At 49.4% G+C, this 18138-nt stretch overlaps 1 protein-coding gene across 5 annotated transcripts in view; it reads left to right on the top strand.

Annotated features, from left to right (window-relative positions):
- Positions 1-18138, top strand: part of PALLD (palladin, cytoskeletal associated protein) — a 341957-nt gene that overhangs the window by 161949 nt on the left and 161870 nt on the right. For all 5 annotated transcript variants that reach the window (XM_021073310.2, XM_021073309.2, XM_021073311.2 and 2 more), the window contains 2 exons: positions 8115-8234; positions 11300-11642. In XM_021073310.2, coding sequence (XP_020928969.1) covers positions 8115-8234; positions 11300-11642 — 463 coding nt within the window. The remainder of the gene's footprint in view (positions 1-8114; positions 8235-11299; positions 11643-18138) is intronic.

Below are 18138 nucleotides of genomic sequence, written 5' to 3'. Positions count from 1 at the left end.
TCCAGGGGAAAAAAACAAAACCTGTGTTGAACCGTTTACTTTCCCTAAATGACCCAACGTTACATCCGCTAGATGGACCTCAGGACTGCTCAGCCTTATACAGTGTATGAGGGAGCTGGCTTTTCTGAAGCTGGTTTCCAGCTGCTGTTCAGGGGAAAGGAAAATAGACATGATGGCAGGGCAGCTGAGGCAAGAGATAAGTGTTATAGGATGGTGTCAGGAATGGTCTCCCAATGCTGAAACATAAGTGGCTTTGAAATTCAGGACGTATCTGAGCATGTGGGCTTTACTGCCCTCTCCTCACTGGCCAGCCTCACCGCCTCTCCCTTCCTCAACCCCTCACTTATCTGCAGATCTTTTTTTCTTCTTTTCTCTCTCCTTCCTTTTTCTTATTCATGTGTAACTGGTTTTAAAGCTCCGGAAATAAAATGGAAACTCGCCAGTGCCTAGACAAGGCCCATCGGGAATTAGATGTGCAGATAAAGAAGGAAATGGCAGATCCCCTCCCAAAGCATTTGTGCAGTGAAAACAGGCTTTTCTCGTCACCCCTGAGCTGTCTCTGTCTAATGTGTTTCCCACTCCCTCCTCGTCTAGACAGAAGTCAGCCTGTACTACTCAGCCAGTCCACTCCATCCAGAGCAGTCCGTTTCCTCAAAACCCACAGCCGTCTGCCGTGGTACCTGCTCGAGTCTCTTTCTCCGACCTTCTGACTTTACCCTGATTGAATCCTTCAAAGAGCAGCTGGAGGGAGGGGGCAGAAGACCGTGACGGCTGTTAGCACTCAGCCCCTGACTCAGCTGTCCAGATACAGCCACACACACTATTGAGTTACTTCTGTAGCTTTGTCTCATGCCTGCACAGTGGAAAATACAGTCTCCCTGGCTGGGGAACTGGGCATGGAAAAGTGTGTGCCCCCCACTTTTAGTGGCATCTCTGCCAACCTGCCCCCATCCTAGATCCAAATAGTTGGATCCATGGCCTAATCCCACGAGTCACAGGATGAAGTGAATTATATTTTGTTAAATGTACTGAGGTGCCAAGTTACAGGAGGGCAACATGAGGGTGTTCAGATGTACCTCCAGGTGAAGATGGCGGATGAAACAAGAGTGGGTTCGATGAAGCCTGTGGTTCCCAAACTGTGTGCCAAGGCACCCTGGGTGCCACACCAGCTGGCAGAGCTGCTGGGGATGTTGGAAATTTTTGACAAACACCATGAGACTTACTTGACATCAGACAGATGCAACTGCTGGGTTGACATAGTTCTGCATTTCAACGTTCGCTCTCTGCATTTTCTCCTATGCATCATATCTTTGCGAAACTGAGTTATTGGCATATGTGTCGTAAAAAGCAAATACCACATGAAAGTTGGTCTGGACCATAAAAGGAGGCTGGCCTTGTGCAGTCCAACTCCAAGAAGGGTTGTGCATTGCCTGACGGACACACACATCCATTAGTAAGCAGTTGTGGTGATTTAAGAATCAAATATTGATTATTTTACCTTCAATTTACATGTATTTTTTAAAACAATAACTACCTTGTTAGACCTGAATATTATGATGTTCTTTGGAAAGAACTACTTAGCAAACAAGGCACTTCAGTGTATGTTTTGGCTTTTAGGAGCACATACAGAATTACTGAGATACTTAGCATCTCATGGACCAAGAAAGTTTGGTTTCATCTTTGGGGAGAGAAGGGGAGACTCAGTGCTCCAGAAGTAAAGCTGCGTGGAGCTCCTGTTGTGGCTTAGTGGGTTAAGAACCTGACATAATGTCTGTGAGGATGCGGGTTCAATCCCTGGCCTCAATCAGCGGGTTAAGGATCTGGCATTGCCGCGACCTGCAGCATAGGTCTCAGAGGCAGCTCGGATCCAGGGTTGCTATGGCTGTGGTATAGACTGGCAGCTGCAGCTCTGATTTGACCCTTGGCCCAAGAACTTCCATATGCTGCAGGTGAGACCATAAAAATAAAATTTAAAAAAGAAGTAAAACTGGGTGCTCTTGGAATCCTGAGAGCTGAGTGCCTCTGCGCCACCCCCTCCCGCACTAGCCCCTAGATGGCTGGCCTGGCAGAGACAGGCGGGCTCCTTCCTGAGCAGTCTGAACATTCCAAGAGAGAAAACCCATCCAGGATGACACAGGAGCGTCTGCAGCACCGAGGGCAGACCATCTCAGTTCCGCCGGGAAGGCCAGAGTGACCCGCTGCTCTCTGCTGCCCTGAGCCTGCGCTCAGCTCAGAACCACGGCAGAGAAGAGGCCAAGGGCCCTGAAGAAGCATTTGTCACACTGATACAGAGAAATGGGAGACTCTCCAGATAGCAGCTGGGAGGAAGCAGACTTGCAGAGAGAAGAAGATGTGAAAGCAAAGCAGCGCTCTCGCCAGAGAGATGGGAAAATGTGTTCATCGAACAAGGAAGAGTATCAGAGGAAGAGGGAGGAATGTTCAGAAAACAGGGAACTCCTAGAATGAAAAAGTAGTGGAAATAAAAGTTGAGGAAGGAGTTCCCATCATGGTGCAGCAGAAACGAATCCGACTAGGAACCATGAGGTTGCAGGTTCAATTCCTGGCCTGGCTCAGTGGGTTAAGGATCCGGAGTTGCTGTGAGCTGTGGTGTAGGTCACAGACACAGCTCAAATCCCGCATTGTTGTGGCTGTAGTGTAGGCTGGCAGCTGTAGCTCTGATTGGACCCCTGGCCAGGGAACCTCCATATGCTGTGGGAGCAGCCCTAAAAAGCCAAAAAAAGAAAAAGTTAAGGAAGTCTCCGCACAGTAGAAGCAAAAGACAAAGAGCAGGGAGGTAAGGGAGAGAAGGTAGGAAAACTGGATGTCGGATCACCGCTCACCCTGCATGTGCATCTGGGTTCCCAGAGGAGAGGACCAAGGGGCGAGATGACCAGTGGAATAACTTTTCAATTCCCCAAACTGAAGGCTGCCCATTTCCAGATTACAAGGGTATGGTGAACCACTTGCCCTCGAAGGACACTTGAAGGACAGATTCGAGGTATCACATGAAGGTCACACTGTGCAGGATGGCGAGGTGATTCTCCTGGGCCAGGAGCATCTGGCCGAAACCAAGCAGCAGGGTCAGAACCTGGGAGTCCCGGCGGGCTCACTAGACACAAAGCTGCTGACGCAGAGCCTTCCACATTCTATCGGGAATTACCTGCCACCTGGAACTCCACACGGAGCCAAGTCCCCAACTCTGCATGAAGATGGGGTCAAGGTTTTCCAGACTTGCAAGGTCGCCAGGTTCTTGTTCATGACCTCTCTGTGGATGTGCACCCCTGTGGCAAGAATTCATCCTGCAAGAGCAAGAAAGGGGGCCAAATGAGAGCAAATGCAGGCAGAGGCCCTGGCACCGAGAGGCAGGCTGGGCATCGGGGTGTGACAGAGGTAGACATGGCCAAGCTCAGTCACTCAGAGCTCAGGGCCATTGCCCATATCTGCCCTGACCACAGTCGGGGCGGGGGCAAGCTGACCCCAGCCCGCATTTCTGCCTGCCCCTCACCCCCACCCCATCACTCCTACGGAGTCCGTTGGGAGCACTGGTGTCACCACCCAGGGAAGGGCTCTGATTTGAGCAGATGCTAAGATCTGAAAGTTGGCCGTATTGAACTTAAAAACAGAAAATAGAAGGAGTTCCTGTGGCTCAGCTGGTTAAGGACCCACCGTTGTCACTGCTGTGGCTCAGGTTTGATCCCTGCCCCAGGAACTTCCACAGGCCGTGGGTACAGCCAAAGCAGAACAGAAAATGGGAGACAGAGAAACCACCAGCTCTCCCACTGGCTGCCCACACTTAGCCCCTCCATATGGCCCCCACCCCGTGAGCCCCATGTTCCCCAGGAAACCCTGTGGTCTTGTCCCCCCACCCCCATGGGCTTTTGCAAACTCACAGGAAAGTTGCACTTTTTTCTCACAGTGGCAGGGTTGCCTTTTCTTTTCAGGACATGAAAAGTGCTTATTAGTCAATGTTTTACAGCAAAGGAACACATACCTGAAGTATACACCCTCATATGGTAACCATGTAAAGAAAATCAGGAGTTCCAGTTGTGGTGCAACAGAAATGAATCCGACTGGTAACCATGAGGTTGCAGGTTCGATCCCTGGCCCAGTTCAGTGGGTTAAGGATCCAGTGTTGCCATGAGCTGCAGTATAGGTCGCAGATGAGGCTCGGATCTCCAGTTGCTATGGCTCTGGCATGGGCCGGCAGCTACAGCTCCGATTAGACCCCTAGCCTGGGAACCTCCATATTCCACGGATGCTGCCCTAAAAAAGCAAAAAGAAAAAAAAAAAAAAAAGAAAGGAAGAAAGAAAGAAAGAAAATCAGAGCTATTATCTCTAAAGGGGAGGTGAGTTGGGAAGGGTATTGGGGCATTTCTAAAGTGCTAGTCATAGTTTATTTCCTAGACTTACTAATGGGCACCCCGCGGTTTGTTTCATTATTACTCCATAAACTGCATTTTAAATTCCCTTCCCTCTATATGATACAGTTTGCAATTTTTTGAAATCCTTTATAAAAGTTTATACAAGCCTTACAGTTACCCACACTGAGTCTCATCTTGCTGATTTTAGCCCGGAGTCCTTTTTTATTAGTTGTGTTGGCCAAACCATGTGGTTTGGAAGGTAAAAGCTGGATGTTTTTTTAGTTAGGCTGAACCCCAAAGGAAGAAAAAAAAGCTGTGAAGGAAGACATTTATGAAAACGTCCCCCCACCATTACCCAGAGGACTTCGTAATACTATCCTTGCTGCCTCATCATTTTATGTTTCTGCAAACAAAATGGTTTCATTTGTATTTAACCAAGAGTTAAATGTGTCCAAGAACTTAAATGAAATTCGGGGTTAACCTCTGAAAGATATTTATGTGATTAAGTAATTTTTAGGTAACTGTAAAAAAAAAGAAAGAAAGAAAGAAAGAAACAATTTACCATCAGCGAAAATAGTTTCCAATTTAGTCATTTATTATATGCCCTCAAATCAAAACTTTCCACTTAGGAAAATTAGATGAAAATGGATCATAATTAGAGTTATTAGTAACTTTAACTTTTTCCATCTTTTTAAAAGGACAGTTTTTTAATACAAATGAGTTAGCCTCTGACTCCCTTTACTTAACACAAGCAGTCATTTCCTGCTTCCCATTCCTCTCCAAAATGTACTTTACAGATGTCTTAGGGCTTTGTTCACATAAGATGCTGCAGACAAGAGCTCAGTGCCGCAGCCAGGCTCAGCTCACACCCCTGTGGCTGTCTTCAGCCTGTATGTCGGCCTCATAGAGCTGAGGTGCCCCTTTCTCACAGCAAAACGTGAGCCTCTTGTCAATTTCAGACGGCATTTCCCAAGAGAGGCAAAGCAGAACAACCTTGGGGACTTTGCAACTACAGTTTGATCTAGTAAAATCCCTGAGACATGGCAGTGTCTGAAGACCACCCAAAGAACACACAGTGCTTTCTTTTTCCTTATTTTTTTGTTCCGGCTGTAAACCATTATGTCCAGGTGGTCATCCAATCTATACATGAATATACCTCATTTTATGCAATAGCAGTGTCCCCCAAATTCAGAGACAATGGAGTTGGTTCAATCAGATTTGAAAGATGTGGTCTTTTCATTCTCAAAAGGGCCTTCTGGATTAGAAAGAGCAACTATATAAACAAATTCAGGTTTTCTTCAAATGGCATAACCTTTTTTTTTTTTTTTTATGGCCACACCCACAGCAAATGGAAGTTCCTAGGCCAGGGAATGAATCTGAGCCTCAGCTGTGGCAACACTGGATCTTTTTTTAACCCCCTGCACCCAGAGCCAGGTTGTGCTTATATGCTTCCCACATTTTGTATCCTAGGGATACAAGTTTGCCTCCTCATGTAGATGGGTTTCTAGGATCCTGCTCAGCTGCAGGAAACTCCTTGTTTCCTATCCAAAATCTTTGATTGCTTCATTTCACATTAGGTTCCCCTTGTTCTGGACCAGCCCGGAGGCCTTGTGCTCTAGGAGAAAGGAGCTCATGGGAGACAGAGAGCATCCTCCTGCACTGTGGCCCCAACATCAGTTAATTGTAACCTTGAGAGGATCCCTTTGGACCTCACCCGAGGGAGTGAGGGGCTAGCCCCTGTACAGTCCTAACAGCGCTAACACCCTGCATTTCGCGTCCCTTCCTCTGGTCAAGTGCACTTTTTTTTTTTTTTTTGGTCTTTTTGTCTTTTAGGGCCACACCCATGGCATATGGAGGTTCCCGGGCTAGGGGTCCAATCGGAGCTGTGGCCGCCAGCCTACAACAAAGCCACAGCAACTCGAGATCTGAGCCACAGCTGTGACCTACACCACAGCTCATAGCAACGCCAGATCCTTAACCCACTGAGCGAGGCCAGGGATCGAACCCGCACCCTCATGGATGCTAGTCAGGTTCGCTAACCACTGAGCCACGACAGGATCTCCTCAAGTGCACTTTTAACTCATCCTGCAACCATAGGTATTCAGTTTGCAAAGTCCCCATCCCTAGATATGTCCCCCATTTCTAGATATGTCTCACTTTCCCCATGATTAGTCTTATGTGCAGCTCCGACGTGGCGCGTTTCCACACCACTTTCTGTCTGCCTCCTTGGCTGGGAAGCTGAGAACTGTGTGCTGTGCCATCAGAAAATGCAGGGGCTCCTCCCTCGTGCTCTCTGTTATCCTGTCAGTGAGGCTTTTCATCAATAATGATGGTATAACACTGTGCTTTAAATGGATCTCAAGCCTCGGCTTTCCCAGGTGGCCTTTTCATCACCACAGCCACAGCAACCCCAGATCTGAGCTGCAGCTTTGACCTGCACCACAGCTCATGGCAATGCCAGATCCTTAACCCACTGAGCAAGGCCAGGGACTGAACCTGAATCCTCATGGACACTATGTTAGGTTCTTAACCCACTGAGCCACAACAGGAATGCCTCCTTTATCTTTTAAATTAAAAGTCACTGATTTAGGAGTTCCCGTCGTGGCGCAGTGGTTAACGAATCCGACTAGGAACCATGAGGTTGCGGGTTCAGTCCCTGCCCTTGCTCAGTGGGTTAAGGATCCGGCGTTGCCATGAGCTGTGGTGTAGGTTGCAGACGCGGCTCAGATCCCGCGTTGCTGTGGCTCTGGCGTAGGCCGGTGGCTACAGCTTCGATTCAACCCCTAGCCTGGGAACCTCCACATGCCGCGGGAGCGGCCCAAGAAATAGCAACAACAACAACAACAAAAAAAAAAATCACTGATTTAAAAATATCAAAATAGGGAGTTCCCGTCGTGGCGCAGTGGTTAACGAATCCGACTAGGAACCATGAGGTTGCAGGTTCGATCCCTGCCCTTGCTCAGTGGGTTAACGATCCGGCATTGCCGTGAGCTGTGGTGTAGGTTGCAGACGCGGCTCGGATCCTGCGTTGCTGTGGCTCTGGCGTAGGCTGGTGGCTACAGCTCCGATTCAACCCCTAGCCTGGGAACCTCCATATGCCGCGGGAGCGGCCCAAGAAATAGCAACAACAACAACAACAACAAAAAGACAAAAGACAAAAAAAAAAAAATATATATCAAAATAGCAAGAATATCCATCGCCCTTCCCAGCCACACCAGCGTTGGTGGGGTCTCCTGGCCCCCCCCACCCGCTTGGGCATGTTGAGTAGGGTGTTTTCTGCACTGACCTGATGGAGCCCGAGGTGAGCCGGCAGAGCTCACAGTCTCCCTCCTCCTCACACCACAGCTGCCGCTTTACAGGATGTGGTCTTGGCTTGACCATGATTTATGGAAATCCATTCTTGAAGTTATAAAACACAGTATTTAACCTAGGTTCAGGATTCAAATAAACAAATCTGTCCTGCCATTGTCATCAACACTGCAGCACTTGGAAGTAAATGCTCTGGTGATATTGAGCCCAACTGGCTGTGTTTTCCACCTCAGTAAACACCAGGAAAGCCAGAGAATTCTGCCACGCGTTACCCATGTAAATCCAGGTTTGAGCAGATGTGTCTTCTCGGAATTTCAGCACATAGCTTGTGTCACCCCACGGTGGGATGTCGGAGGGGTGTTCAGAACCCACCCTTGTCTGGTTTGGAAAGGCAGGGTTTCGCCTTCCTGGGTTACCCTGCGTTACTCCCTCTCTTCCTTCCAGAGGAGATCTGCACCCTCGTCATCGCAGAGACGTTTCCCGAGGATGCGGGGGTCTTCACCTGCTCTGCCAGCAATGACTATGGGACAGTCACCAGCACCGCCCAGCTGCTGGTCACTTCAGGTAAAACTGGGGTTTCCCACCTGGAACACCGCTCAGGGATGCTCAGCCTTAGAAATGCTTTGCTCCAGGGTCACCTAACAAGCAGGGTCTCATCAGGAAACAGGAGGCTGGGGGCGGGAGTGGAAGGGAGATGAAGCACAAGGTGATGACAGTATAGCCGCAGACACAGTGGGCGGTTATCCAGTCCTGCTGACTCTGTCCTGGGGACGATCAGGAAGCTCCCAAGGTCCTCCCCCGCCCCCAGTCTTCCCACACTAGTGCTGATGGGAGGGCTGATTCCTGGGGCCATCAGTCATGGTTTAATCCTCAAGATAAACCCAGAGAGACTGTAAGATCATAGAAGCCAAATGTCATTGAGAGTAGACTCATCGGAGAGACTAAAGCAAGGTGTTGTGTGGTTAAAACCAACATTCAAAATACCAGTCTTAGGAGTTCCCGTCGTGGCTCAGCAGAAACGAATCCGACTAGGAACCATGAGGTTGCGGGTTCGGTCCCTGGCCTTGCTCAGTGGGTTAAGGATCCAGCGTTGCCGTGAGCTGTGGTGTAGGTTGCAGACTCAGATCCTGCGTTGCTGTGGCTCTGGTGTAGGCTGGCGGCTAGAGCTCTGATTAGACCCCTCGCCTGGGAACCTCCATATGCCATGGGAGCAGCCCTAGAAAAGGCAAAAAGACAAAATAAATAAATAAAAATAAATAAAACTTTTTTTTAAAAAAAAAAGGGAGAGTTCCTGTTGTGGCTCAGTGGGTTACGAACCCAACATAGTCTCCATGAGGATTCGGGTTCGACCCTCGGCCCTCACTCAGTGGGTTAAGGATGTGGGGTTGCCGTGAGCTGTGGTGTAGGTCTCAGATGTGGCTCAGATCCAGCGTTGCTTTGGCTGTGGTGATTTGACCCCTAGTCTGGGAACTTCCTATGTAGAGGGTGTGACTGCAAAAGAAAAAAGAAAAGAATACCACCTAAGAGGCATAATGCAGCAAAATGTACAAGATGAAGGATAAAGGGTCTGAGTTTGTGACTCCTGGGCCCAGTTGTAAAGAGGCAGAAACCTCCCTTCACACAGGGACCAGGAGTGAGGCGGAGAGCAAGGGTTTCCCACCTTCTCCACCAGGAGCAGCAGGGGCCCTGCACCACTCTGAAGCTGGGCTCTGCCCCACTCCCTCCACCTGGAGCCCCATCCCCCCCACTGGGAGCTCCACCCCCTCCACCCGGAGCCCACTCGCAGCCCGCTCTCCCTTCTTGCAGCCAACAACCGTCCAGACACCCACGGTAGCGGCTCAGAATCACAGATGTCCCAAAATCTTCTCTCTAGAAAAGCGGCTCCTTTTTTAGGATTTTTATCCATCACAGGAGTTCCTGTTATGGTGCAGTGGAAACGAATCCGACTAGTATCTATGAGGATTCGGGTTTGATCCCTGGCCTCGCTCAGTGGGTTAAGGATCTGGCATTGCCGTGAGCTATGGTGTAGATCACAGACGCAGCTCGGATCTGGCGTAGCTGTGGCTCTGGTGTAGGCTAGCAGCCGTAGCTCCAATTCGACCTCTAGCCTGGGAAACTCCATGTGCCGCCAGTGTGGCCCTAAAAAGCCAAAAAATAAAAATAAAAATAAAAATAAACAATACCCGTCTCTAACCTCAGAAACTTAGCAATGGGGGAGCAGCATGAACCAGTTCTTTCCCATTATTTCTTTGACCTTCAGTTAACTTTTTCTGCTATTGTTAGTTAGCTTCACTTTGTCTTGATTGCTTATCTCTCCTGTTTATTTTACCATGGTTTCTAAAACACCCGGCACATAACACGGTGGACTTCAGTCCTGGGCTGAAGACGCAGCCCAAGGGCAGCTTGACTCCTCTAGAAGCCTAAGAACACATTGCTAGGGGGCAGCAGAGACACAGACAAAACTGGTTTAGGGATGGGGGAAGTAGGAGATGTCAGGTCAGAGTGAGGGCTCAAGGGCTGACAGGAAACAGCAGGGTCATGATCGGTGCCAGGGCAAAGACCCTGGTGTTTTGACTTAGTTGAAGGCAGTCCCACAGCAGGCATGCAGGTGTCCCCAGCCCCATGGCCTGAGCTCTGGGCTCTCACCTCTGTGGCAGAAATTGACACACGCTATTTCCCATTTTCATCCCAGGTAAATCTTCTCTAGACCCAACATAAGCAAGAGCTATTTTTGAGCCTTCCGTTTACCCCAGTTAAGCATCTTTGTAGTACATTCCAGGAGCTCTGCGGGGCGCAGGGCAGGGTGAGGAATGCGAAGACCCCCTCTCTTTCTCGAGATGCTTTCTGTCTGCTGAGAGCCACACGCAGCAGTCACGGCTGAGTGTCTGCTGTGACACTCAGAACTGGAACAACTTAAGTGTGAGAGGGTGAGACATTTCACTAGGACTCAGAGCTTCTCTGGACTTGGGATGAAGGAGGCAGGGAGCACCTATTGTCTGGCATGTGAAACCTCTACAGCCTAAGCTAATCCGCAGAGCGAGGGTAGGGTGTTCGGTCGGATCCGTGGCTGAATATGAGAGGACAAAACGTCATTAGTCAATGCTATTTGTGTTGTGATTTTTTTTTTTTTTTTTTGGTCTTTTTGGGACCGCACCCACGGCATAAGGAGGTTCCCAGGTGAGGGGTCCAATCAGAGCTATAGCTGTCGGCCTACGCCAGAGCCATAGCAACGTGGGATCCAAGCCACGTCTTTGACCCACACCACAGCTCACAGCAACGCCGGATCCTTAACCCACTGAGCGAGGCCAGGGATCAGACCCGCATCCTCATGGATCCTAGTTGAGTTTGTCAACCACTGAGCCATGACAAGAACTCCCCCTGGGTTTTCGTTTTTTTATGAAGTTCTATCTTTAGCTCTTGTTTGAAATTTGTAGCTGGTCTCCTGCTGGTGGGCCCCTCAGAAGATGAAACAGGTGCAACAGAATCAAGCTGGGGGTGGGGGACCCGGCGCTCTGCCAGCCTTGCCCCTTCCAGTCAACGGCGCACTGGGCTTCCCAGACCACCCAGGACAGTAGAAAGGGGCTGTCGCTAGTTGCACCTCACTGCCTCCTTCCTGTCCCCTCCCTCAGCCAGCACAGAAACCTGCGGCTACGACTCAGCAGGAGAGGCCAGCACGGGCCACTTCCAGCCCTTCCCGCCGCCCCCTCCAGTCTGGGAGACCAGCCCCTTCGAGCTGGCTTCAAAGGAACCCGCTGAGATCCAGCCGGGGAACAGCCCCACATTAGGACTGAGTCCAGTGGCCCTTCCGTTCAGTCCCACCGAGAGGGAGCCCAACGGAGTCCATGCCAGCCACGGCCATGGCATGAATGGGCTGGTGAACGGCAAGGCTGATGGAGGGGAACCCCTGCCGCCACCACCCGCCCTGCTGTCGCCCACAAAGGAACCACCTCCTCTGCTGGCCAAGCCAAAACTGTGAGTACTCCCGCGGGGCCTTATCATACTTCCCAGACTCCTGCGGAGTCCTGTCCTGGAAAGCGTTTTGCCTGGACTCAGCTGGGGGCACATGACCCCTGCTGCAGACAGGTTGTCACCAGCTGGTGTGACCTTGCTACGAGTGGGTCCTTCGAAAATATAAAAGATGCCCCAAACTAGAGAAAGTAAATGAGAAGCTTGGTTCAATGCGCCTTTTGCTAAGAGCTGTGACTGTTGTCAGCTGTGACAGTGTCTGTGCCCAGCGTGGCCTCGCACAGTGTGGCAAGGATGTAGCCTCTCCGCAGACAGGCTGGGGAACGGACCTTACTTCCAGCGCTCTGTTCAGAGCATTTCCAAGTGGTTTAAATTTAAGAATTGGTCAGGAAATCCGGCATAGATAAGCATGGGAAGCCTGAAAGCTGAGGATGGCGCTGTCGTGTGCAGAACCTGGGGCAGAGATGGACTCAGAGGGAGCTGGCTGGTACGGAGGAAGAGCACCCTTGGCAGCCCAACCCGCCAGGCCTTGGATCCTGCGGGTACCACCTTCGTGTTGGATTCCCATTATCTCGCTAGGGTGGTAAACTTTGTGAGCGCTGTTTCTGTTGGTGCCGTACCAGGGCAAGTGGTTAGGATGGAGCCGTTATGGTCAGAGGAGCAGAACTCAGTCCACTGGAAAGGTTCCATCACAGCAGAGCCAACGTTGCATCGCCGTCCTGGCGTGCATGTACCCTCCACATTTCCTTGAATGAATTCTCTGGGATCTGGGAAAGCCCCTGTGATTCCCTGCAATGTCTGACATTTGTGCTTGGAGCAGGAAGGACGGCTTCAGGACAGACCTCGCTCTGCCTCCCTGGTGCAGAACAATCTGCTTTCATCTCCCACCATTAGCTCCTTGATTAGAATGCATAGGATATGCACACATCCTAGACTATATAAGATATTCAGATTAGAATAGCATCTTGCATCCATACATCATTTTATCATTAGGCAGCTTCATGAACATTGTTAGGCTAATCAAATAACAAATTAGTCAAACAAAAATACCTTAAGTTAACACATGAGCAGGCGGTTTTATAAAAAGGAACTTCTGGACCATCCTGTGTGGCAGTTTCAGAAATCTCTCTTTCCCACCTGCATGCCACTCTGTACCCACCCAGGTTTGGGGGCAGCAAGGCTGCCAGGTCTGTGTGCAGCAGTGAATGTTTTGTCCCCAGACTCCAGCTCCTCTGAGGCTCTGGGCAGGTCAAAGGAACCCCAGAGTGACAGGCCTGAGAATAGATTTGTACTCTTAGCTCCAACCCATTGAATTAATTAATTGTCTCTGCTGACTGCTCTTATCTTTGCATCTAGATTCTGTATTTGCAGTGCTTATAACGAAACCAAGGACCTGCTGTCCTGGGAGGAAGGGTGGTCTGTCTGCTGAGTGGGAATGAAGTGTACCTGCCCCAGGGCTCATGACTGAGTACAAATCACAGGAGAGCAAACAGGAGGGGCTTCCACAGGCATTTACAGCCCTGCTTATCTTGAGACTTTCGGTGGCTTTTAACTCGGCTCCAAGTGAGGTTGGGGGGGGGGCGATCTCGGCATCTCTACAAAAGGCAGACAAAACACTTTTGTGGTTTTTAAGCGGATGAGTAGCTCAAGCACATGTTTGAAGAGTGACATCATGATTTGCTTATTAGTCAGATTTTCAGTATAAAGTATAGGGAAGGTGGACTTGAATGTTTAAATTCCCTTCATGTGGAAATGAGGGAAACCTTAGGGCTTAGAAATAACATTGCTGGGGCTGGGTTTTCCCACTGCCCTCTTTTGTAAAATCTTTATGTGTTTAAAGATATCCTTAGAGGAGTTCCCGTCCTGGCTCAGCGGTTAACGAACCCGAATAGCAACCATGAGGACGCGGGTTCAATCCCTGGCTCAGTGAGTTAAGGATCCGGAGTTGCTCTGAGCTGTGCTGTAGGCTGTCAGCTACAGCTCTGCTTGGACCCCTAACCTTGGGACCTCCATATGGCTCCGGTGCAGCCCTAAGATAGACAAAAAGACCAAAAAAAAAAAAAAAAAAAAAAAAAAAAAAAGAAGAAGATATCCTTAGAGCATCGCTTAATGGTTCTCGTGACATATAATGACCTGCCAGTTCCTTGGTAGGAAATAATATGACACTTTCCAAATGTGTACCAATTTTACATTTTTCTTATGAATTATAATACTTTTTTAGATTTTGTTTTCATTACAAAGTAAGTGCGTGCTTGATGTGACAATTCGAACAATACAGGAGGAAAGACGAAATTAGTACTCTCTGCTTCCCCTCTTCCAAGCACCCTGGATGTCCTGAGGTCACGGTTCAGTACGAGGTCTTCTACCCCTTTCTCTATTACAGGGGTCTTTTCTGAAGAGGTTTGCCCCTTGTGTTGTTGGTTGGTTGGTTATTGAAGTACAGTTCATTTACAGTGTTGTGTTCATTTCAACTTTACAGAAAAGCAATTCAGTTGCACACACATGCATACGTTATTTCTTTTCAGATTATTTTTCCTTATAGGTTATTACAAGATCTTCAGTAAAGTTCCCTGTGCTGTACAGCAGGTCCTCACTGTTTACCGATTTTGTATATAGTCGTGTGTATCTATTAATTCCAAACTCCCAATTTATACCCCTACAAATTCCCTTTGGTTTTCTCATTGTTTTAAAAGTTGTGTCCATTGATACAATGGAATTCCATTGAATGACATCTGCTAATAAAGTAGAGTGGCATCAGAGGTATTGATGATTGATGACTACAGGTATCCACCAAGTAAAATGCTTATACATGTCTTCATCCACTGGGCGGAGCAGGGAAATGAAGGTTTGTGTCTTATGGTTGGCAGAGGAAAAACTGTAGTTCACTGGAATCTTTTTTCATCAGCCCTTGATTTTACTCCTTTCCATGAAGGGAGAGGCTTCTATCTGGGGCTTTATGGCTTGTCTTTCATCTGAATACTTTGTAAACAAACAAATAGGTAACGGTTAGGAGGGGACAAAAAATAAGAATTTAAATATTTACTCTGGTAATAAATGAACCTGGAAAAGGTACCTGACTTGTTAGATTCCTACAAAGAATATCATTTTCAGAAGGAAAATCTCTTTGCATTTTTTTTCTCTCAAAAAGCTCAATACTGATCATGGGAAGAAAAAAAAAATCAAAGACTAAAATTTTAGAAAGGATAGAAATGTCCCGAATTCTTTTCTCCAGCAAGGTCCTCCAGCAGGAATCCCCACCCAGGGTCCTGGCACTGTCCCAGCCTCCAGCCACAGCTGCACACCTGACAGTGGCAGGGGGCAGCCTGGCCTGGGTCAGGGGGTGGGGGCTTCACATCCACTCCTGTTCCCTTGCCTCTCGGTGCCTTGGTTCAGACGTTGCCCCTCAGATGTAAGTCAAACGTGATTGAATATGCGCCGTTCAGTGAGTTCCAGAGGCCACACACAGTGGCTGTGGCATGCCAGTCACTTGCTATGGACCACAGATGCACATGGGATCCACGCAGAGAGAATTCACCAGTGAGAGTCACTTGTGTCTGATGCCCACTGTTGTCCATTGCTATGCAGAGAGGAGAAGCCATGTGTTGCTTACAGCATAGTTCTTACCAGAGAAGAGGAAGAGGGAAGAGTCACATGGCCTGTGAACCATGTACCACATTGCTGTCCCCATTCAGGGCTCAGCAAGGAGCGCCCATGCCACCTGCACTCTGCAAAGTAAATGCCCAACTCCCTCCATATCCTCACTGGAAAGAACCTTTGGAGCTAGGGTTTGCAGGCAACCTGCAGGGCAGGTGGAAAGCCAGGTCCTGCTGTCCCCGAGCTCTTCCCTAATGCGCTGAACCAGGGAGAAGGACCAGCATGCGGTCCTCAAACCCCACTTACTTCTCTTTTGATGCTCTTCCTCTGTCTTGTGGAAGAGGAGGTGACTGGGGTGAGGCCGTGAGCTGGTTCCCCGCCGGACACAAGACAGCTCAGCAGGTGAAGTGCTTCGTCGTTGTTACACTGGTGCCCGTAACACACCCTCGCCCTCAGGCTGGGAGGAGGTTGTGAGTCACTCACGACAGGTTCTCCAGCTGATCAAGGCCAAGTGAGGCGTGGACGTCTCACCGCTTTCTCCTTCTCCACCTCTAAGGAGAACTCAGACTTGCCACCTGAGGACTGATGGCTTCAGGCTGGATCAGGCTTCTTCAGGAGCTACCCCTCACCACCTGCATCCCCTCCCGCCCCTGCGATGCCGGGTCTCCCAGACATGTGTGTCCCACCAAGGGGTTAGGTCCTGTTGGCTCACAGCCCCTGTCAGGCTCCACTGCAGCCTCATCCAATTCCGGGCTGACTTCTGTGAGGTCAAGGGCAGCCGTGACCCTGGGAGACCAGAGGATGAGATGAGGGCCGTGGGGGCACAGGAGGGGGTGCCAGACCTCCTGCAGGGGACCCGAGGAGGGACCAGGCTCGCCGGCTCTGGAAGGTCCTCGTGGCCCCTCCACACCTGAAGCGCGAGGGGACACAGGTCGTTCCCAGGTCTGGAATGTTCGCTCCCCAGCTGTCCTGTGGGCTGCTGAGGGCCAGCTCCTCCTTTCATCCCCCATCTCCACTGACCACAGCCACCTTCCTTGATCCCCAGGGCAGAGGGGCCTTCACGGAGTCATTCCTGCTCGTTGCTGCTCTACTTGTGTGCGGGTTTGTGCGACACTTTCCCCACTGTTATAATGAAAGGCCTGACTGTCCTTCACTGCCTTTTCACCCTGTCCTGGGTCAGGGCCTGACCAGTGGTAAATGTCCCGGAACAGACCCGCAAAGAGGAAGAGAGGCTCTCCCACGGTTAGACAGCCCCTTGGTGCTGTTGACTTTGACCCAGATACACCGCAGGGTTTTGACTCTCCAACCCCCCCTCTCCTGGGGCCCCCACTTTACTGTACTTGCCCACTTAATACCATCCCTCCCGTACGCTGGAGGAATATGAAGGATTGAATAAGAATCCCACTGGATGGGGTTTTTAAACGTCACACTGAAAATGAGCTGTCTGGAAGGACAGGGGACGTTTTCACTCTCTAGGATGTCTCTGGGCTGCCTGCTGCCCGAGGACAATCAAACTGCTTTCAAGGTGTGTGACCCTTCAGATGCAGACATGCGATACAGGCCTGAGGGCTTCTGGGCCACTCCCTCCCTGTCCTGTTTGTGCTGGACGCAGCCCAAGCCCAGGGGTGCGGCTTGGTCATTGTAACTGGGAACGTTGGGTGTTTTCTGTCCTTTAACCTCTGCTGGTTGGGGTTTGAGATGTCACTCTGTTACTGTTTGACATCAGAATACAAAGGGTCTCCTAGGCTCTGTCCTGGGTTAAGCCTTACCCGGTGGATCCAAACACACCCAAGCAAGGCAGAAGATAAGAAAAACAATTTGGGGAAGAATAGGAAACCAAGGTCAAAGAGCTGTCCTTCCCAGCTGTCGTGAAGAGGTCCTTAAATCCACACACATGTGCTGAAAATCCAGCCCTCGTGTCACTCCCTCATCCATGAGCTTCTGAAGCATTGGGTGACACCAGAGCTTAGGTCACCAACTGGAGGAGCTTAGGTCACCGACAGGAAGAGGACAGCGGCATCACGGTGGAGTGAGTTATGACCGATGCTCACACGGACCACATGGCGAGAACACACGTTCATTCTTCACCTCCTTCCATATCACGCAGACACGTAGGATGACCAGTCCCTGAATTAGACTCCGTGCAGTCAGAGTGCCTCCTCTTCCCAGTCTGATACTTGGAAGATAAGACGTGGTGCTTCATCTTTTTTTTTTTTTTAACTTTATTATTTCCTTTATTTTTTTTTTTATCAAGGTGTAGTTGATTTACAGTGTCATGTCCGTTTCTGTTGTGCAGCAAAATGACCCAGTCATACATATATACACATTCTTTTTCTTACATTATCTTCCATCATGGTCTATCCCAAGAGATTGGATATGGTTTCCTGTGCTGTACAGCAGGACCTCATTGCTTATCCATCCGAAATGTGATAGTTTGCATCTACTAACCCCCAGCTCCCCCTCTGTCCACTCTCTGACCCCTCCGCCTTGGCAACCATAAATTTGTTGTTGCCTGCGTGTTTGCTTCTGTTCTGTGGAAAGGTCCATTTGTGCCGTATTTCAGATTCCACATGTAAGTAGTATCATATGGTATTTTTCTTTCTCTTTCTGACTTAGTCCACTCAGTACGATAATCTCTAGGTCCATCCGTGTTGCTGCAAATGGCATGATTTCATTCTTTATTATGGCTAAGTAGTATTCCATTGTGTATATGTACCACATCTTCTTTATCCATTTATCTTTGTGCTTTTGATTATGAGAACGTGGCAGTCACCCACTTCCATTTCTGGTTGAATGGCTTTCATTATCTGATGAGTCTAGTCAGATAACCAAGCCGTTCAGGAACAGTGAAAGTACAAACCAGAGGGTTTTCCAGATAATATTAGAACCCAAAAATGGGGCCAAACGC

This window comes from Sus scrofa, chromosome 14 (assembly GCF_054392235.1).
Source record: "Sus scrofa isolate SSC_HxYL_T2T_F1_AM1 chromosome 14, Sscrofa_HxYL_maternal_Yorkshire_Landrace_v2.0, whole genome shotgun sequence".
NCBI lineage: Eukaryota > Metazoa > Chordata > Mammalia > Artiodactyla > Suidae > Sus > Sus scrofa.
Note: the sequence above shows the minus strand (reverse complement) of the source record. Positions and strands in the feature narration are given on the sequence as shown.